Source organism: Eubalaena glacialis, chromosome 12 (genome assembly GCF_028564815.1).
Source record: "Eubalaena glacialis isolate mEubGla1 chromosome 12, mEubGla1.1.hap2.+ XY, whole genome shotgun sequence".
In the NCBI taxonomy this organism is placed as follows: Eukaryota; Metazoa; Chordata; class Mammalia; order Artiodactyla; family Balaenidae; genus Eubalaena; species Eubalaena glacialis.
The window spans coordinates 33,399,789-33,422,447 of NC_083727.1; the positions used below are offsets into that span (position 1 = coordinate 33,399,789).

The 22,659-nt window shown below is 37.1% G+C and overlaps 1 protein-coding gene across 4 annotated transcripts in view; it reads left to right on the forward strand.

Moving 5' to 3' along the window:
• ARHGAP18 (Rho GTPase activating protein 18) overlaps positions 1-22,659 on the forward strand; it is a 134,113-nt gene that overhangs the window by 89,363 nt on the left and 22,091 nt on the right. For all 4 annotated transcript variants that reach the window (XM_061207741.1, XM_061207739.1, XM_061207740.1 and 1 more), the window contains 6 exons: positions 1,848-1,939; positions 6,210-6,287; positions 9,322-9,481; positions 11,634-11,716; positions 16,018-16,224; positions 17,280-17,420. In XM_061207741.1, the coding sequence (XP_061063724.1) occupies positions 1,848-1,939; positions 6,210-6,287; positions 9,322-9,481; positions 11,634-11,716; positions 16,018-16,224; positions 17,280-17,420 (761 nt within the window). The remainder of the gene's footprint in view (positions 1-1,847; positions 1,940-6,209; positions 6,288-9,321; positions 9,482-11,633; positions 11,717-16,017; positions 16,225-17,279; positions 17,421-22,659) is intronic.

A 22,659-nucleotide genomic window follows, 5' to 3' on the forward strand; every position in this document is an offset into this window, starting at 1 on the left:
AAAACTGGATCTTGAAAAATGACTTTAAGATGGTTAATCCTGATCAATTACTTTTGCTTACTTATTTGATGGCAAATACATAGGCAGTTAGTAGTCTGTCCCTTTGTTCATTTGCATTCTACTTTTAACTATTCTGCAAAAAATATTCTTCCCTCTATTAAGAAAATAATGCGACTGTGGCACACAATATCGCTAAATTGTGCTTCTCACAGGTATGTGTAGTTCTTTTTTCCTTTGTAAGCAGCTTGCTTTACCCATTATGTAAATAGACTTTATTTTTTATAATATGATAGAGAACAGACACCTCCTCAGTTTCTGTTTTTTCCAAGATTTTATTTGTCTGGAAATCCAGATAATTTTCTATTGACAAAGCTTTTCTGTTTAGGAATCTCTGACATCTCATTTAACTTTAAAGGTATCTCTTACAGAGAAACCAAGAATGGAGATTATTGAGTTGCTATGGTAACGATAGCAAAGACAAGTATTCACCTGATTTAAGTTTTAGAGGCAATTTCTCTGTAGGATTGAAGTGCACCTTCCCTTCAGGTCCTCTCTCCCATACTGGGCCCCAGAAGACCTCATTCTGTGTTCTGTTCCTTTGAGTGAGTATTTTAGCTTAAGGCTTGGGACGGTGAATTTCTGAGTCAAACAGTTCTTCTGGTTTTCCACAAGTCCATTATAGATAATGAAGACTTCAGATGCTTTTTCAGAAGCTCATCACAAAGTCTTCTCCAGATACAAAATAGAAATATAATTTAAATAGTTGTGACTCAGTGTTCAGGACTTTAAAACTGGCTTAAAGAGGTCTTTTAATTTTATGTTTTAGAATTGCCTCCTAGCAGAGAGAGAAATATTAAGCCATTCTCATTAAAAGTATCACTATTAATATAATAGATTTTCTTTCCATCTTTTTTATATTTTTGTATTTTATCTAAGATATTTGTCTTATATTATAAACTAGACTTTTGACATTCTTTTAGATCACATTTTTCTTAGTTCCTAAACTAAAAGTTACTTACTGGGTTACTAGCATTCTGCTGAATGTCATCTCTATTGAGTGTCACAGTTTCCAATGTCTGTTTTCACATCACAGGATAATCCCCCGTTCCATGTTCACAAATGATTTATATCTCCCCTGATAATGTGTGTTACACTTCTGAGCTAACTATTCACTCAGTGATGGGCGTGGGGTAGGAGGTTCTGGGGAGAAGCTATGCTCATATCAGACTGAAGGCATATGATTTTAATTTAGAAAAATTATAACTTATTACCTGTCATTTCTTCTGGAGTTATTCCCAAATATATAAAACTACTAATTTAAATTCACAAAGACCAAGTATCTACTATATTTTCTAAAGGAAAACGTTTGTAGAACAAGCTCATAATGTCGGCTGATTTCTCAAAAAGCAAATATTTATATTTTGCTGTATAGTATTCAATAGAACGTTGAATGTCAGTTAAGTATGGAAGAGATGAGTGATATTTGTTTTAAGCCAGAACTTTTAATTTGATTACAATTAGTAAATTATTTGCATATTTTGCATACTCCCACAGCACTCTATTTCTCATATGTAACAGTTTTTACTTTTCTAATTATTTTGGTGATGATTTGTAATCATTTGTTTAGTTGTCTTTACTTGCTAGATTGCTTTATAAGGCAGGGCCAGAATTGTCCAATTAGGTTGTGTTCACCTAATTGGTAGACAGTGTCACTCAGTCATTCACTTAGGTGCTTAATAAATAGTTGTTGGATCGAGTGACAATATCAGGAATCTGAAACCTTAACATTTTTGCATTAATATTTTATAGGTTGATGAAAATGAAGAAATTTTATTTTTCTATTGCAGATTCTGGCCTTTTTTGTGTTCCATTGACAGTACTGTTAGAACAAGATCAGAAGAAAATACCAGGAACTCGAATACCCTTGATATTTCAAAAAGTAAGTAGGCCTGAATGGGTCAGCATAGAGAGAACATACTTGAGCTAATAGTGTTTTTTGTTTTTTTTCTTTTTGCATTCATACTATTATAATATAGTTTTCCAGTTGATATGCTCTTTTCTTTTATACTTTGATTTTTCTATTCAGGAAACAAATTTGTTTCAAGGGTTTGTAATTTTTATTTCATGGTGATGGTTTCAGTGTTATTACTTGTAACTGTGATTACCTGGCATCATTTTTCTGTTTTATATTAGCTGGCTTTGTATAATTGAGATTTCAGTTCTATAATACATAGGAGTGGGAACTGCTGGTAAATTTCTAGGGAATTGAATCCTCATGAATATTTCACGCCTGTATGTATTTTCTAAGCTTTCCTATTTACAATGAGGATGTCCAATTTAATTTACTAGTGCCTACTTCAAAAGTAGGCAAAGAAACCATAAAGTAGAATTAGAAAATGATTGCTAAACTATGAATTCACTTGTGTAGTCAACACTCAGTTATTCATAAGACAGTTATCTATGACAATATAGAAACTTCAGTCTAACCTCTGAGCCATCACTGTTTAGAAACACAGATTACATTTGATAAAAGACAGAGAATGCCCATGAGGAAGGTAGGTCAAATCAGTTATGGGCTACCCAAGATGCGGATTTTTGCAACAGCCCAGACATCTCACAGTTCCTGAAAGTTCTGGGGTAGCAAGAATGGCATTGGGAACTTTCACAGTTGTTTGGCTCAACAAACTCATTCAATATGCAAGCTCAATCTACCTGGCACTAATTCTTCCATTATTCCAAGCCAGTCATTTACTGTCTTACCTACTAAGCTCTGACTTCTTCATTCCTCATATTCACCATTACATCCAAACCTGTGTCTCAGTGTTTCTCCTGATGGACTTTGTTCTACATAGCTTGTTCTACTCACTGGCTTCTGCCAGTCATTGCCTGCAGAACCTGTGTCTGTGTGGATAGTTGTCAGCGGTGTCTATGAAAACAGATGGTAACAAACGTAGGCCATATATTCAAATTCTTTTAATGGCAGTAAAAGGTGCGAGTTACTTATACACATGGACAAAGCAGGGATCTCAGCGGGATCCTTTCCAAGTGTATTTGGGTTCTCCAGAGAAACAGAACCAATAGGAGATTTTATCTCTATCTATCTATCTATCTATCTATCTATCTATCTATCATCTATCTATCTGTCTAGAGAGATTTATCTTAAAGAATTGCGTTCTGTAGTTGTGGGACCTGGCAAGTCTGAATTATGTAGAGCAGGCCAGCAGGCTGGAAACACGGGCAAGGGTTAATGTTTCAGTGTTGAGTCCAGAACCTGCAGGCTGGAGACTCCTGCAGAGTTTCTGTGTTACAGTCTTGAGGCAGAATTGCTTCTTCTTTGGGGAACCTCAGTCTGTGTTCTTACAGCCTTCAGCTGACTGGGTGAGGCCCACCCACGTTATGGAAAGTAGTTTGCTTTACTCAAACTCTACTGATTAAATGTTAATCACATCTAAAAATACCTTCACAGCAACATCTGGACTGGTGTTTGACTGGTATTTGACAACCGGGCACTGTAGCCCAGCCAAGTTGACACATCAGATTCACTATCACATCAGCGAAGAGTAAGCTTTGGTCTTAACAGAAGTCAATGTTGCCTCCTGATCAGGCCCAGGATTGCATCCAGCCCCTTATCATTTTCTCTTGAAATTGTTTTTGTATTTATTAATTTATTTTAGTTATTTTACATTTTTGGTCGCTTCAACATTCGGGAGACTCAGACTGCCCACCAGTTCGAAGTCATTGGATAAGAGCCTTAAAGGTTTTTGGTTCATATAAAAAATAAAAGGGAACATACAGAGTTTTCTATTAGATAACACTTATCTGTTGGCATTCCCTCTGAATTATAAGCAAAATAATCAGTGATCTATCATGAAAAATATTTTTTGATTTATCAGCTGACAACTCAATTAGGTATTCTGTTAATTTTGTAGAAAGGAAAGAATTGGAAACCACTGATTTGCAAAAATTCTTACTACCATTCTTTAGAGGATTACATTTTCTCAGTTATTGAGAAATATACCTCAAAAGGGCTTTAACAAAGCTTATCTAATATCTGTAAATTGTATCTGTTTCTTTTTTTCCCTACTTAGAGGCACATTGTTTAAACCATATTCTCAGAAAGGGTTGGGGAAATAGAAATATTCTTAATTTTTATCTATGGCAAAATTCTGCCAAATTAGCGAATCCTATTTTCACCATCAAACTAATCAGCCAAATCAAAGATACTTTGTATCAAAAATGTCTGACTTCATATTCAATTCATTAGTTCATAAATTCATATAAGTATGTATTATCTATTTGGGGAAAACCTATGAACATTACTGATAAATTTTACAGTGTATCTTATAAGATAAATTACTAAAAGCAGCATGATTAAAATATATAGATCATTATATTAAAATATATAGATCATTATTCTCCATTTTTAAGTCCTGAAAATAAAAGGAAAGCTGTAAAGCATTATTTATATTTTAACAATGGCAATATAATGTGGTAGCAAAAAATATGTTATTTTCAAAGTGAGAAATATGAGAAAACACCTGGCATTCCTTCAGACAATGTATATATATATATCTATTGAATGCTGGTATTCAGCATTAGAGACTAATAAAAAGAATTCAAATATAAGAATGCAGAAATTACTCTCATTCAGTTATTTAGAAATCACCAAATTTTCCTGTGTATTTAATAAAAGCAAAATTCATATACTGCTAAAAACTAATTTGGTCCAGCTACTAGCTAGCATACAATTTTATTTTTTGTTAATAGAACATTTTATAAGATGAAATAAAACAAAAATTGCATGTACACTGAATAAATGTTGATTTGTATTTTTTGATAAATTTGGTTTTAAATACTTTATTAAATAATGCTCACCTAATCTAAAATAATTTATGTAAAGATTTTTGCTGTGGGTTTTTATCCAGTGTAACTTGAAAAATGTCTTAGAAATCATTCCAATTGAATATTTTAAAATCATGTACTGCTTTGGTCAAAGATGCTTCTTTTTTCAGTTAATAATAAATCTTTGGGAGAATTTTGAGACTACCCTTTGCTTTATTCTTACCTGACTCCCTCAAGATCAGTGCATTCTTTGGCCATAATCCAGGGATAGAAGAGGTGGGGTCATTAAAGAAAAATTGCCCTGTCTTCCAGTGCCTACGTGCTGGAAGAGCCTTGGTAAATCATTAAAGGAGATTTTCCTGAAAAAAAAAAAAAATTAAAATTTTACATTATTTTGGCACTCTGGAAGATTTTATGGCTTAGAATATGCAGAGAGTATCATAGTAAGTTTGGGGCTGAGTGAAGAGTAGGTTTGTCTTTCTGAAGAAGGCAATTGTGAAAGGAGGGGAATGGGTGATAGGAAGGAAAACCTATATGATGCTAGGAAATGCTATATTTAAACTGAGGACAAAGAAATTGATTTCTTTAAAATAGCAGAGTGCCCCCTAAAAAGCCTTTGTGTACTGCCCAGGGAATGCACGTTCCAGTTGGAAGTCTGCCAAGAAACTGACCACTTCTTTTATTATCTTCCTGGCGTCCAGTGTTATGTCATTGTAGTTTCTCCATTTGCCTCTTCTTGTGTGTTTCTGCTTTATTTTAAAACAAACAAACAAACAACCTTTGTTATTTTAATGGGGTTCTGGAGATAGAGAGATCTGTATGTATTCATCAGGCATCGGCTATGATTTAGAAGCCCTATACAAGAACTGTCTTTTTAATTTAAGTGTACCACCAAAAGCTTAAAGCCTAAAAAGGAATATTTGCAAGCAGTTTTTTCCTTCATGTCATAAATAATTCTTTCTTTGAACAAACTAAAAAAGGGATGTAAATAGGCAAATACTAGAATTTCATAAGATTTATTTGATTGCAGAACGTGTGTTTCTGAAAAAGCAGAAGAAATGCATGGTCTTAGTTGCTTTGAAACAGTGAACGTGGGTCAGTGTCTGTTTGGGATAGCACAGCTGTTGTGTGAAATTATACACTTTTCTTCCAAAGGACCCAACTTTTCTGAATTACGACTAAAGTGTTGGGATGCATTGGCTTAAAGGATGGGTAGTGGTAGTGCAATAGCATTCAAAACTTCGTGAAATCCAGTTTACATGTCACTGTAATCAGTTTTCCTTTATTTATATATGAAATAGATGTTAAATTTGGGATTGTACCTGTTAAGAATGCCAAACTCAGAACGTTCTTCTGTTTATACACAGCTGATTTCTCGCATTGAAGAGGGAGGTTTGGAAACCGAAGGCCTCTTAAGGATACCTGGAGCTGCTGTTCGAATCAAGGTAATTTCTTGGTTCTACTCATCTAAAACTTGTTTGTTTAATTATATTTTTGTATTTTAAAAGCCAACTTGTCCTCCCTGCCCCTTCTTCCCATTTTAGAAGACAAAATAGACCAAAACCCTCTTAGCATTCAGTTTATATTTAGTTTTTCTACAGGCTCTTCTGATTTTTGTAAGTTTTGATTTTTTTTTTTCAAAATCACCCTATTACCTGTAATATTACTGTGATAAATAAAGAGACAAATGATTTTAATCTCTCTACTGTGCAGACGTAAAATAGGAACTAAAGTAAACAAGCAAAAGACAAGGGTAGTTCTGTCCTTCTGATGAAAAGAGAACATGGTGAGTCAAAATATTCAGAGTGGGCTGGTGACAGATTTAGTCAGCATGAGTAACAGCAATTGAACTGTTTTTTTTTTTTTTAAAGGGCAGGATGATAAACTCCACCAGGTGAGCAGAGTAGGAGACTTGACATCAGTCCCCCTACATTATCAGTCTTAGTGAGCTGGCAAAATGAGACTGTCTAAACCACTCTTCTGACTGTTACAGTTCTTTGGCTCACTGGATCCAAGGGTAGCCTGGGTCCGGCTTGTGAAAGAGGCAGGGGGATTCCCAGCCTTCCCAATTGGAGTCCCTTATCTCCCTCCCCTGCTTTCTTTTCTCTCAAGATGACATTTCCTTCCCACTGTCCATGGATGCTGTGTACCTTCCTCCTTTCTCTGCTCCCCAGCTCCTGTGCTAGGGAATAAAGTATCCAATGAATGCATGGTACAAGTGGAATTACCCTACAGATGATGCATACTTCGTACGCCTCCACAGGGTTTTGCATTGTACAGGGGCCGCATACTTGGAATTGTAGCTCTATCTGGAAAATTTATCCAGGGAAAATTTTTGGTTAGCGGTCATTAACAACCTCCTTTACCCTTATCCTCCAAACTCAGCTCCAGCTCTAAAAAGATAACACTCATTGCTGCCCACATCCAATATTTCGTCGTCCTGAATTTGTAAATCCAAGAAGAAATAGGATGGGGGAAGAGATATTCTCTGTTGATTTCCTTCAGATATATTGGGTATGACATCTTTAGAGCTGGATCGGGAAGAAATGACTCTTGGTGGTTGTACACTCTCCTTGCCTGTGACTGTGGCTGTGATGCGTCCAGGACTGGATTACCATTCATAGGTTCCACAGTTTGCATCACCTGCTGATTTCAATAAGCTTCCTCAATTTAGGCAGACAGTTTCAGCCTACTTGCCTCTTACTACATAGTGATCTCAGTTTAATAGGATTTGAGTAACCTGATATATACCCTGCTCACAAATGTTATTCAGCTTGTGTCCCCTGGGTCTGCTGTCTGGGGCACAGAGGTCCCTGAAACTGTTTTGGTGCTCTTGTAAGTTTGATACGTGGCCACTGTCTCACTTCATTTGCTGATACCTGCGGCAGTTTCACCACCAGTCTATCAGGGACGTTGTGTGTGATTGGGAGATGAGTTCTTTTGAGAAGTGCATTCTCTTACAGAGCAAGAGTCCCTCAGAAACCAGTAACATGACTTCATATTACCCATCTCAGCAAGAATACCGCCTCTCAGGTCACTGTTCACGGCCCACATTAGCAGAATGCGACGGCCAACTCACAAGAGTCATAAGCACGTTTACTTTGCCATACCAGAGTGGATATAATGCGGATTTTACATTTTGACCAGATAGCTGGCAGAGGGATGAGTTCAACTATATGTACTTTCTTAGAAGGTCAATTAAGTGGATTCATCTGGCTCAACTCTTCAACACAGCCTCTTGTCACAGACTGAATGATGCAGCAGCTGGTCTGTTATAAATAATTTAAAGATAATGTGCAAAATTTTAGGTTGTCTTTCTTCTCCCCTCCCCACCACATTTCTTGGACTCTCCTCCCTCCCTCCCCCTCTCCCCCTCTCCCCTCCGCCTCTGTCCTCCTCTCCTTCCCCTTCCCTTCTCTTTCCTCTTTTCCCTCTCCTTCCTTCTCTCTCCCCGTTTCCCCTTCTCCCTCTTCCTCAGGCCTTCTCTCCTTTCCTTTCTTCCTTCCCTCCCTCCCCCCGCACCTTCTCGCATCCCTCTCTCCTTCCAACTTTCTTTCCCCTACCCCCAATTTCTGGGTTCACCTTTTGTATTTCACCAATTACAAAAGTAATTGGGGTAGGGGATGGAATTGTGTTGGGAAGGGAAAGCGTAATAAATTTACCTTACAGGAAAAACAAAGAATGTTCCTTGGGAGAACAGTTTCAAATATTAGAAGGAAGTGACAGAAACTTGGAAGGATTTCTAACATAATAGGAGTTATGCCACAGTGAAAAAGCATATAGAAGATAGTAATTATGAAACTAAATTGATTTATTATTAATAATTTGTCTGGCAAATTTTGTAGAGTCCTTGAGGTAAATGAACTAGGTATTTCTAATTCTGCAAGGACTCCAGCTGCTTTTGGCAGCTGGCAGCAGCATGGCTGGGTCACTGACAGCCTGTGCATTTAAGACAGGTATACTGATGTATTTTCGTGCCTCATTTGCTATAGAATTTGGTTTTCCATTTCCCAGAGGTGACTAATCAGAGGTGGCCTTCTGCTTTAGGTCCAGAGATTGATTATGTATTTTGTTATGTAACCTACTTCTAAATAATTTAAAACATAGACTTGTGTTCTTAATGTTTTTTTAAAAGTTGGTGAAAAATTATAGTATCTAAGTAAAGCCCCCAAATGTAAAGGCTATTTTAACTAATCTTTTAATTCAGCCTTTACTGCTTAAGGTTTATTGCATGTCCAGGAAAATGTGTAAAGTTTCAGAATTTTGGGCCTTAGGTATCATTTTCATTGGTGAAGTACACTTGGGGTGGGAGGAGTAGTATTTTTCTGAGTAATAGAGAAGTGTTGGCCTTTCGTATTTTCAGATGTCTTTTCAAAAGAGTAGAATCTCTTATAAAGTGGGAAGTATATCAGTCTCAGCAAGAAAAAAAAACATGCACTTACTGGTAGTTTTTTTATCTCTCTCTCTTCTGCCTTTCAGAATCTTTGCCAAGAACTGGAAGCAAAGTTTTATGAAGGGACTTTTAATTGGGAAAGTGTTAAGCAGCATGATGCCGCCAGCCTGCTGAAGCTCTTCATCCGGGAGCTGCCCCAGCCACTGCTCAGTGTAGAATATCTCAAAGCCTTTCAGGCTGTCCAGAGTAAGTGCCATCCCTCTCTGAAGCAGTCCTTGTGCTGGTGCCATCCATATTAATTGCTGTAATGATATTTTGCATCGCAAAGATGTATTTGGATAGACATCTTTACTCACTGATGTCAGCGAGTACTCAGATGCCACATGATGTTTTCCTTTACTTTTATAAATATACATCTCTGAGTAAATAGATAATAGAATGTTCTCTTTGGGTACGGATTAATTGCATGCCCTTTAAGCAATACAATATACATATTTTCGTGTTAAAACCTGGAAACTTCACACTTCTTTTTTAATAGGATGAATCACGTAAGCTCTGTGATACATTTTTCTTTCCAAGTGTTAAAAGCAACACTTACTGGAGAAGCTGTGGATTAACAGTTATCCTAAAAGCACAAGGAGATATGGCAGAGTCTGTGATTATTTCCTGAAAAATTAACTTCTGAAATTGTCATGCAGAAACATGGAACAAATCATTTGGCTGCCTCATTGGTTAGGGGGCAACTTTCCATTTTGTGGTCTTAGGCAAGCTCCAAATTAATGTCTCGAGTAGTTCTCAATTCCTTTCCAGTGAACGGAGAGAGCTGATGAGGTACTTATACTGGCATAATTACACCTTTTAGTCATAGAGACCATCAAAAAAGGAAGAATGCTGTCACCACATTCTAGTGACCAAACCATACTTTAAGTTCCAAATTGGACCACTTTTGAGAGTGAAAGGGAGGCACTATTAATGATTATGCTGAACTAAAGTGTCAACCAGAACTGTTCCAGGCTATTCTTTTATTTTTAATTGAGGTATAATTGACATACAATATTATATTAGTTTCATACGTACAATGTAATGATTCGATATTTGTATATATTGCAAAATGATCATCATAATATGTCTACTTAACATCTGTCACCATACATAATTACAGAAAAATTTTTGCTTGTGATGAGAACTTTTAAGATCTACTCTTAGTAACTTTCAAATATGCAATATAGTGTTATTAACTATAGTTGCCATGCTGTACATTATTTCCCCAGGACTTATTTATTTTATAACTGGAAGTTTGTACCTTTTGACTCCCTTCACCCATTTCCCCCCGATCCCCACTACCTATGGTGGTTCAGGTTGTTCCACCAATCCATTCTCTGGATCTAGGAGCTGTTTTGTTTTTGTCTTTGTTTTCGTTTTTGTTTTAGATTCCACATATAAGTGAGATCATAGGGTATTTGTCTTTCTCCATCTTATTTCTCTTAGCATAATCCACTCAAGTTTCATCCATGTTGTTGCAGATGGCAAGATTTCATTTTTTTTAAATGGCTGAATGTTATTCCATTATGTTCCAGGCTATTCTTAAAGCATGTCATATTGAGATGTTTCCCATGGGTTATCTCATATCATAGCATTTATTCAGAATTTTTAGGGAAACATGACTGAAATCATCCGTTTAAAATATTTTTTTTAATGGTTAAGTTGTGCTATTTTGCATATATATTCCTTGGATGTGGATCAAAGGACCAAATTTATACCTGAAAAACAAATGCCGGAATGATTGCAGATATCCATGCGTATTACCTAATGGGGTAAGGGCTACTGAAAATAAGAAGTATCAATGAAAATAATGTACCTCTTCAACTCTTTCATTGCTGGTTGGTCTTCTAATTCATTCCACAAACAGTTATTGAACACCTACTGTGTTCCAGGCTCTGTTTTACATATTCCTGCTGGAATCGATGGACTCTTACCATGTACACCACGTAATTTGTTCACTCACCATGATACCAAACAAACTTCACTGTTGCGGGTCCACCCTGACACCATATCATAGAAGGTCTGATCTCCTATGTCTTTACACTGGGGAATAATTATCAAGCGGAAGTTAAAATTATTTCCAAAGCACTGTTGTGTGTCTGCAAACATAAGACTGCCCGTCATACACTCATAGTTGGAAGTGAGCATTCTGAGAGAGAGAAAGCTCTATAGCAACAGCTGCTTCTCCTGATCTCCCCCAGACACGCTCCCAACAAGGCTTGCTGCTCAGGCATTGTGTCTCACATCTCACAGTGATGTTTATGCCAAAAAACTTTTTTCTTACAAAACGGAAAAAGAAAGTAAAGAGAAATGTTTGGTAAAGACAGGCGTTCAGATGTATTTAATCTGTCTGCAGATCTTCCAACCAAGAAGCAACAACTACAGGCTTTGAACCTTCTTGTCATCCTCCTGCCCGATGCAAACAGAGACACACTCAAGGTCAGCTGGATTCATTTATGTTAAATATCCCTCAGAACTAAACAGAGTAATTTTTCATTGTTTGTGGCAAAACAAAATGATGTTATCGTGGAGGTGTTAGTAGTTGTCTATAAGGAAAAGACCTATTTTTAAGGGCAGATGGTGAAAGTCTTTTATCTCTTTATTAATTTATTAACCAGGTTAGTCATGTTAATAGTATCATTAGGCGTTTTTTTGATTTTTTTGGATTTTTTTTCAATTATAACATTTCTTCTACCAAAACAGGTGATTGAGGTTCATTTGTTAATAAAAACATGGGTGCATTTTGGTTTTTTCTTCTTTCTATTTTCCTGCATTTTCCAGATTTTATCTGGTGAGCATATACTAGTCAGGTGAAAATTGAATGTTTAAAAAGAAAATCCTAAGGCTCATCAAATATAGCCCACTGTTGCCTAAAAAGGTTACATTTGTTTGTAGTTCCAAGCAGTAGAGTTTGAAATGTTATAATGATGATTTTGAAATGTTTGGTTAGCCAAAAGATAGACCAACTCAAATAAATTCTAGTTATTTCTCTAATGGATTACCCTGAGTTTCTGATTTATATCATCATTTCAAAGTGATTTGGTCTGATATTCATATGATTAAATACCGTTTACTATGTATTGTCAGAGGCTTTCATAATAATCAGTGGATTGTTCCACATTGATTAATTTTCCTTAATGCAACCATTTATAGAGTAGTTAGAAAAGGTTTAATTATAAACTTTTATAAAAGAAAAAGAGAAATTTTAAAAATATAATTTAGAAAGAGCATCTCCCTTATGTTTTGTTTTTGCCTTAAAAAATTTTTTTTTATACAGGTCAGGGTGAAACCCTTGCCCATTTACCCCCTATGGTTCTTTCTATTTAAAACAAAAAAAATCATGTCAAACAATTTCCTGTCAAGAAAACAAAACCACCAGTTGGTAAATCTTGGAAATGTCTTTCTGTGCCTCATTAAGACTCCCTGAACTGAAGCTAGGTGAGCGAATTCCATGCCCGTGGAATGAATGTTAATACTCAACTTCTCTGGCTGAAGCAGTTGATGAGGATTGCTGGAATAAAAACACTGCATTGCTGCAGGAGAACTTCCAAAGAGTTAGTTAGTCCCTTTACTAAGTCAGAAAATAATCTTTCGCTTCACTGATTAACTGAATGAATAACTGAGAAGGCAGGTTATGTTTGGTTTGGTTTGGTTTTGGAGACAGAGGCCAACTCCAGAAAGGGTTGCATTCAAACACTGTGTGACCAGGGCTGCTAGGTATGGGTGTGTAGACTGTGGCTGAAATAAGGACATCTGGCCCAGGATGAAGCGGGGACCGATTTTCAGTCTGTTCTCTGCTTGCCAGCCGTGCCCTTGACACGGGGCATCAACTACCTAGAAGGAGGAATTTAATCCATCTTTTTCTTTTTCACATAAAGGTGCCTGTCTGTGTGATGGCCCTGTGAATGACCAATATAAGGTAGAAATTGAAAGACATGATTTACTTAAAATATGCCTGCATTCAAATGAGTTCAAATAATTTTGGGAGGAAACGCTTATTTCGATATGGTTACTATTGGGCGAAGTTGGTCTAGAACTCATTCTTGGATTTTGCCTTTAAAGTCCCAGGCACATTCTTTTAAGACAAAATCTGTTTAAAAGTGTACTTTTTAAAATTTTAAAGTAGTTTTAATTTTAGCATATAAGGTTACTGGGAGCACAATTGTATAAATAAGGTGGAAAATACTTCCTTGTGGTAAAAAATTGGAAAATGCCAAACAAGTAATTTTACTAATTTCCTTAAGCTTTAGTAGCTTAATTAGCCAGCTCTGATGAAGGTTACAAACAGGATTTCTAATAACAGAAACACCAAAACAAGTATACCATATATAAGAGAATAAACCATCTAAATTTAGTTCTCTAAAAGAGAAGGGAAACTTCATCACAAGGTAATTTCAGGAAGCTTAATGTGAACTTCCTCAATTTTTCCAGTCCTATTGCCGCTTTTTCCGTTGCCATTTGGAGGGACGGGATCATGTGCATGACTTGTGTAGACTATTTCTACAGCATATCTAAGGGTTTGGAGGGACGATGTTAAATCCCATGTCCTGGTTTAAGTCTAGAGCAACAGGTGTCTTTAGCAAGTTGCTTGACCAAGATTTTTTTTTAACCTTGGGTTATCGTGCATTTGGACCAATGATCATACCTACCTTTGACTTGGAGGAATAACAAAGACTAATGTTAAGATATCAGTGGGAAATTCATGTTAATATAATTATTGGCATGTGTTTATCCTTTTTGTAGTTTTAGGAAGTTCATTGTATACATTTTCTTGCTTAATCCTGGCAGGCTAGGAGATTAGTATTCCCATTTTATGAATGAGAAGACTTTAAAGAACAGGGATGCCAAAAGGTTTATCCTAAGATCACACATAGCTAATAAGTAACTGTGCTAAGACTCAAACTGAGTTTTCAGAGACTGGGTCCAGTGATACTTATATAACACCAGACTGGTGATAGATACATTTTTTTTTTTTTTTTTTTTGGCCACACCTCGTGGCACATGGGATCTTAGTTCCCCGACCAGGGATCAAACCCGTGCCACCTGCATTGGAAGCACAGAGTCTTAACCACTGGACCACCAGGGAAGTCCTGGTGATAGATACTTTTAAGAAAGGACAGTTCTTATAGATCAGATGAAGAGACAATATATCCGAAGATGAAGTTCTTTCAGCAAAGGCTAGGTTAACATTTTATTAGTTTCATATCTACATATACACACACATATTCTAATATCCTGATAGTAATATTTAAATAACTTTCTTGCATTATGTACACCACATTTAAGTGGTTTATTACCTAATCTCTGCAATTTATGCTTGTAAAGAAAGAGATACACTGGTCCCTGAATAATTATTCTGGTCTTTGGAACAAAATTAAATATTTTTTCCAAACCTTACCAATTAATCTTTTGTCCTCATTTGAGAAGGTATTGTTTCTATATAACCTTATGCTTGGATTACAGTTTAACTTTGTGAGCACTGGACCAGAAATTAGATACATAAATCTCATTGTTGTATAGTAAGGCTATGCCTTTAGTTTGTTTCAAACTTTGAGGGGTCTATATAGTAGGTAAACTGGACTCAAGATCAAGCTGTTAGAGCTTTTAGGAATTTTTTTTCCCCTGAAATCCTGTGAGAGATGAACACAGTTTTTTTGTTTTGTTTTTGTTTTTCCATTTTGGCATAGTTTATTTGAACTTTTTCAGGTAGGAGTTTTAGGCTAAGTATGATAACATGCTTCTTTTAATAGTTAAGAGTTCAGAAACAAAGCCAGATAGACAGGCAATTAAATTCCTTCTCCACCATGTGCTTGCTCTGTGACCTCTGGTAAGTTACATCCATTCTCTTAGTCGCTGTTTTCTCATCTGTATGATGGGGATCATTACGGCATCTATTTCCAATCAGGATTAAGTGAGGTGATCTCTATGAAGTTCTTAAAACAATGCCTCGCCTGTAGAGATCATTGAATATCTGTGCAGTTATTGGTGTTAATGTTTTGGACCAAAACTGATTCAAGAAAGAAGGCAAAAGGAGAACTTAAAGCTTTATGCCCTAGCAGAAGGAGGGTGATCTAAGCTGCCGTGGCTTTTGTGGAGGGGCGCTCAGAGGACACATAAGTGTTGTCCATAGAGGTGGGAAGTGGGGGGCATCAAACTGAGCATAAACTAGCCTGTTCTGGTGAAAAGCTTCTTTTCGTTCATTCATTTTTTTGAAAAAAATTCTCTTCTCTTTGTCTCTATTTCTCCTCCTCCCCATCCCAGTCTCCATTCTTTTTGGATTTCAAGTCAGCCAGCTATTGAGTCCCTTAAAACAAACACAACTGAGATTGAACGAGCCTTTTTAATGGATTTTTTTTTTTAATATTTAGAGATAAAAGTACAGCACTTCCTGCAGCAAGTGAATACTCGTTTGATATTTTAAACTATTTTTCAGTGTTCCATGGCTTTGATAGGCAGGCGGTCTGACGCTTCTCCATCCCTCTCCCCACCGCCCAGCTCAGATGTGTGTCCTCTTGCCTTATTCCCCAGGGCCATAGTCCACAGCGGAAACACAGCTCCAGCTCCGGGTGTGTTAACCAGTGGAGCAGCTTTGAGGACAAGGCCCACTGGATATGGCTGGCTGACTGTGGTTATGCACAGCTTATTATTTTTTTTAATAAATAAAAATCCCATATGCTGCAGTGCCTTAATCTCTTATCTTCATGTATAACACAGATCTCAAAGCGTTATTTCTGTTTCAGGCCCTGCTTGAATTTCTCCAAAGAGTCGTGGACAATAAAGAGAAGAATAAGATGACAGTCATGAATGTAGCAATGGTCATGGCCCCGAATCTCTTCATGTATCATACACTGGGTTTGAAGTCCAGTGAACAGCGAGAATTTGTAATGGCAGCTGGGATAGCTCATATCATGCACTTATTGATTAAGTATCAAAAACTTCTGTGGACAGTAAGTATATATTTTCAAGTTCTGTTAATGAGTGATGATATCTAGATTCTGAAGTCTTTTTATCGTTATAGTCTCTATAAAAAGGTAACCAATATAGGTGATATCAAATGCGGTTAAAAAAATTGATGTCTACTTTTAAAAATCTCAGTTTTTAAAATGCCTACATGATTAAGTGTTTCAATTTGGTAACTTCTAAAATATTTTATTTTTGGTAATGGAATTTCTGAGGATTATTTTTTCCTGGATTATTGCTAGGTACCTGTCAGCTCTTGTTTATTGGTGAGTTTTTCTTTCTCTTTTGACAGGAGAGGCTAGCTGGTTATTAGAAGGGTCTATAGGTTAGTTGGAGGCTTGGTTGTAGATAGGTGGCTGCTAAAGGGACCAACTGATGAGTTCTTGGTGCCTAATGCCTGTCACCTCAGGCAGTCTCCAGTCCTGGCGTAGAAGATGGTCACTATGTCCTTGAACTTCACCAAACCTCTTTTTAAAAATTAATTAATTAATTAATATTTTGGCTGCGTTGTGTCTTTGTTGCTGCGTGCGGACTTTCTCTAGTTGCAGCGAGCAGGGGCTGCTCTTCATTGTGGTGCACAGGCTTCTCTTGTTGCAGAGCACGGGCTCTAGGTGCACGGGCTTCAGTAGCTGCAGCACGCAGGCTCCCTAGTTGTGGCTCGCAGGCTCTAGGGCACAGACTCAGTAGCTGTGGTGCACGGGCTTAGCTGCTCTGTGGCATGTGAGATCTTCCCGGACCAGGGCTTGAACCTGTGTTCCCTGCATTGGCAGGCGGATTCTTAACCACTGCACCACCAGGGAAGTCCCCAAGCTTCTTTTTGAACCTTACACAGTGGGTGGTAATTTTCATCACCTGGATGCTCTGTACACATGGTAGGTAATATGATGATTTTTTTCCCACAGGTTTAATGAATGGCATAGTCTTATCAAATAGACAGAGCCTTTACTTCTCTCCAAATATAAGAAATAAAGATAATTATTTCTGTAGTTTAAAATGGTACTACTTCTTTTTCCTCCCCAAACTTAATTTCATTTCTCCATAGATTCCCAAGTTTATTGTCAACCAAGTGAGGAAACAAAACACTGAAAATCATAGAAAAGATAAAAAAGCCATGAAGAAATTGCTGAAGAAAATGGCTTATGACCGGGAAAAATATGAAAAGCAAGATAAGAGTGCAAATGATGTAAGAAAAACTTATAGATATATGTTTTTATACAGATTGCAGTACTGTTTTTAATATCTTATATACAACAAAGAGTTTTGAATGTTTTTGTAGGATGAATTTCTACACACTTAGTAGGCTCTGGTACTATATATAAGTTAAAGGCATCAATAATGGTAGCTCTGCTCCTATTAGTACTAATGATCAATACGGATAGTTGCACAGGTCTTGGTGACTCAGCATGTGAGCTGTTGTTAAGGAACAAAGGAAGATAACAAGACAGGAATGTCTCAGCACACACCCACCCACACATAAACACACAGAGGACTCTGTGGAGATTCCAGTTGCCCACTAAATGTGTAATGTTTAGTAATTAAAGAGTCCCTTGTGTGAACCATTGACCTTTTTTCCTTCAATTTTCTCATCTGTAAAATGGGGAAAAAAACTAACCCAGATAAACAAATAGGTCAATATTGGTGTAGTGCCTGAGATCTTTCCTAGACTTCAGTAAGTCCTTAAAGTGTCTTAATTGGAACTTAAGAATTTGGAGAAAGTTATGTTGGAATGCAGAAAATTAAAATATTTCAAAAAAGGGATATTTAACTCTTAGTATTCATAAACTTCTGTAAGAGTATAGTAAGAACTGGGTTTAAAATAATGAAATATACATGAAAACACATTCAGAAGAAGTGAGTTACCAAAGCTCTAACTTAAGATCGTGAAATGCAAAGGTTTCTATTGTTCTATTTATGGTGAAGACACCCCTCCACCACCGTCACCACCATAGAGGTTCCTCAGTTACATGCTGACATCTTGTGGAATAATGTGGAAATGCAATTATCAGCCTTTGATTTTTCTGCTTTGGCCTACTTAGGGATCCAGTAATCACACACAAAATTTTTTTCTCCTTTATTTATTTATAGCTCTCACTCTTACAAAATAGCATTTTCCTAGCATTAAACTTTTTTTGGTCAATTTCAAAGTATCTTTAAAAGCATAAAATTTAATAAGTGGGAATTGTACATAGTGTTTATATTTTTTGAGAAATGCTATACAGGTTAGAAAGGATTTTTGAGATATCATTCTTGTTTAACTGAGAATGTTCTATTACCTCTAAAGACATTATGAATACGTGAACCTCTTCTCTTTTGTAGCCCTGATTATTCACATTAACTTAGGTGACTTTATATCCTTGTCTATTTAATAAGACCGTTATAATGTGATACTCTGAGGAACAGTGTGTATCTAAGAAAACAAAATTTGTGCTGTACCTTTTTAATAATAAGTCCTTAGACAAAAATTTAAATGTTACTTTTTTTGGAGATGGAACGTTTAAATAATTTTGTCATTTATAGAAAAATAGCATTAACTTGGATTTCTTTAGTTTGTACTTTGTGTTAAATAGAGGAGAGCTGGTCTGAGAATTATGTCTGGACTAGTTAGAAGCTGTATTGTCAGTTTAAGGCTTGGGATTTAAGCCTGGATTTAACTCTCAGTTTCATCATGTATTAGGTGTCACTTAATCTCCGAGTTTTGGTGTTCCCTGCTGAGAAATTCAGCAATTATTCTGACAAAATACTAGTAAGAGCCTCCTTGGTGCTGAAGCCCCACTTCCTGTTAGGTCTTCAGAGGAGATGGGGCTGCTGCTCCCCTGCAGGGAGCCAGAGAGGGATGTAGGAGGGTTGAGCTCAGAAGTGCTAGAGGTGTGTGATGGAGCCTGACCTGGGGACCCTGGGCTATCAGACAGGAAGTGGGCATCAGAGGGGCTTCACCAGAGAGTGGAGCAGAGGTGTGAGAAACACATGTCAGGTGTTAAGTCTCCCTAGCAGAGGAGCTTCCTGGTAGAGTGGTCACCATCGGTGATGGTGGCCCACAGTGGAGGTCATGTAGCTCGTCATTTCGGTTGAAAAAGTTTCATCAGTTGCCAGAGGTTTTTTCCAAGCTGCTATCATTTTCTTAGGGAGAAAAAATATACCCAGGAAACAATTACAGAACAACAAAGAAAGTAGAAGATAATGTCAAATACTATGGTTATGTGGTGAGTCACCAACTAATCAGTTTTCTACATAGGCTTCCATCAGTTGCCAGAATGTTAACTCGAAAAGATTTAACGTGAAAGTCTGGACTTCCATCTTGACTTGACAGTTTGGAGGTGGGAGCGTCTTCATGTCCCCTTGCCATAGGGGACCTGTTTCCTGCAGGGTAACAATTGCCTGGATCCAAGTAGCAGCTCTTCCCTTTGGGTGGAACATGAGCCATCTACGTTTCGATAAACTATCCCCTCCCACACTGTCCCCACATTTTTCTTGTTGGTTTGTGTTTCTTGACTCTCCCCACAAATCATTTGAATGAAACTGGCATGTTTTTTATTTGTTAAACAACTCTTTGATGTGTGGAATTGACACTTAGATAGGGAAGATCATAATTTCAACCTAGGGCCTGTTGAGTGTGACGTGTGTGTTGGATATCTAAGTGGGGAGGACTGAGGGTGTTTGGAGGGAAAATTCGGTCATCCTGACCAGTGAGGTACATGGAGGGTCAGGGACAGAAGGAAGGCGGGAATGGGGCTCAGCGGGGAGCCAGGCTTCTATTCTGTATGCAGCAGGGAACTGCTGAAAGCTGTGACCCCAGCAGTTACATGATTATATTTGCATTTTGGAACAGCTGTTATGATGGCAGGTGAGGGATACATTGGAGGAGTGTGAGAGAGGAGGTTTGGTAGGAGACGCCAGCTAATTTCATTGTTGATGGGAATATATAAATTGGTAGAATCCCTCTGGAGAGCAGTTGGCATGTGGCAAAATCTTGAAAACCATGCTCCTCATTGGACTTAGAAATTCCTTCAGAGGGGATAATCAGATGGGCATACGAATAGTTATGCTTAAGTTCATTGCCATTTTCTGTATACTGGCCAAAATTAGAAATAATCCAAAAGGACAGAGGTGGTTAGTTAAATATGTTATGGCATACCTATATAATGAAATACCATGAAAATGGACAAGTGTATATATTGGCATTGGAAGATATTTGTAATATGTTGAAAGAAGAAGTTACAAATCAGTGAATAGTTCATCGCTGTATTTGTAAGGGGTAATAATTATCGTTATTTTGAATGCTCACCAGAGGTCAGGTATGCTGCTAAACATTTTACCAACATTTTATTTAATATTCATAGTCGTTTAGTTGGAGTTTATTATTAAAATAGTCTCATTTTTTTTTTTTTTACAGATCAGGAAAGTGAGCCTCAGCAATGTTAAGTAACTTACTTAAGGTTATCTAGATAAGAAGTGGTGGAGCTGGAATTTGAAACCAAGTCTATATGACTTTAAATCCAGGTCTCTCTACTGTTATCCTCTCTTTCCCCATAGAGCACAGAAAAACTCCATCCCCAAATCCTGGGCTTATGTATAGTAATAAAATTGAACATGTATTACTGCCATTATTAGATATGTTTAATATATAGCTTTAAAAACAGTTCTGGGTTGAGCTAAGGCCCAGCAATGGGAATGGAAAGAAGTGTTGAATGTGAGCCAGTAAGAGCCATTATCAGTGAGATGGTGAAACTGATTAGATGTAAGGAATGTGCAAGAAGAAGGAATCTAGAATGACTTGCTGATTTTACCTTGGGTGATTTTATCATCAAGATAAAACATCCAACAAAAGGAACAGACTTTGATGAGGTAGTACGTTTTTGGCAGTTGGGGTTGACATGCCTTTGTGAAAGTTGGCTACGTGGGCCTGAAGATCAGAGGGTGGCCAGAGCTGGAGGTGTGCATTTGGGACCAACATAGAGATTGTAGTTGAAGGCAAAGACTGGTTCCTGTTACACAAGTGGATATATGGGGTAAGAAATCAAAAAGGCAAAAACACCAATATTTAAGTAGTGGGCCATGGAAACGGAACTGGTAGAAGAGGCCAAGAAATAATAGGAAGTAAGAGAAAGTTGAAGATTGTAGTGTCTTAGCCCCCCGGGAGAAGAGTAAAGTAATGGAGCTTGATCAGTAGTACCAAATGCTACAGAGAGGTTGAGTAAGGTTAGCCTTGGATAAGAGGTCCTCTAGATTTTGCATTTGAAAGGTTAGTTGTGACTTTCTCCAAAGCATTGTCTGTGACTGTTGATGGAAGAAACCATGGTTTCTAGGGATTGAAATGTGAAAGACAAGAGATTATAGATCATGAGACTTCATCAAGGTAATATTTTTGTAAAGCTCTCTGTATGCTATTAATGCTAACTATATATAATTGGGCATTCATGTTATTAAGACATGCTTGACTAGGTAAATTGACAGTTTGAATCAGGTTGTAAGGGACACACTCAATCTACTTAACAAGACCAATGTTTATAATGACTGCAGCATATTAATTGTTTGGTACAAATGTGAATTTCTTAAGTACTAATGAGACTTATCTATTAATTACAGCAAGAGGAAACACTTGGTGAAAAATAACATTATTGTAGACTATTTGAAAATAACCATTTTCTGATAGCCTTCAACTTGTAGTTGGGAATGATATCTCACACACACACACACACACACACACACACACACACACACACACACGACATCAAACACCAGGAGTCATTTGGCTTGATATAGCCCTAGCTTTGCCATTAACGAGACATTAATGGCAAATCATTTTCTCTCTCTGGGTCTCAGTTTCTTCTATAAAATGAGAGTAAGACCAGATTAATGGTGTTTAACTAGAAGTATACAATAGGGGCTTCTGTGGTATTATTTTAAAAAACAAAAAGCAAAAAACCATGCCTGGGCTGCTTCCCAGACCCACTGAATCAGAATCTCCCAGAGCAGTACCTGCACATGTGTATTGTATAAAAACTGTCAGGGTAATTTTTCCCCCATTTGGTGTATATGTGTCTGTGTGCACATATATTTAATTTTATTATGGAATTTTTCTAACATACACAAAGATAGAATAGTATATGAACCTCCATAAACCCGTCACCAACAATCACACATATTTTTTTAATCCTGTTCCATCTTGTCTTCCACACCTTTTTTCCTTTTAGTATTTTTAAGGAAATCACAGACCTTTCATCATTTCACCCGTAATTACCTCAGACTGCATCTCTGTCTAAAAAGGATCTAGGGCAGCTTTGATGAGCATCTGGTTATGAATTGCTGAATCATGCAGGTTTCAAGTCCACTGTGGACTTAGATCTGTGTGATTTTTCTTCTGTCATTTAAGCTTACCTCTGAAAGTAAAAGGAAGCTGTACATTTATGAGAGAACGTGAGCGC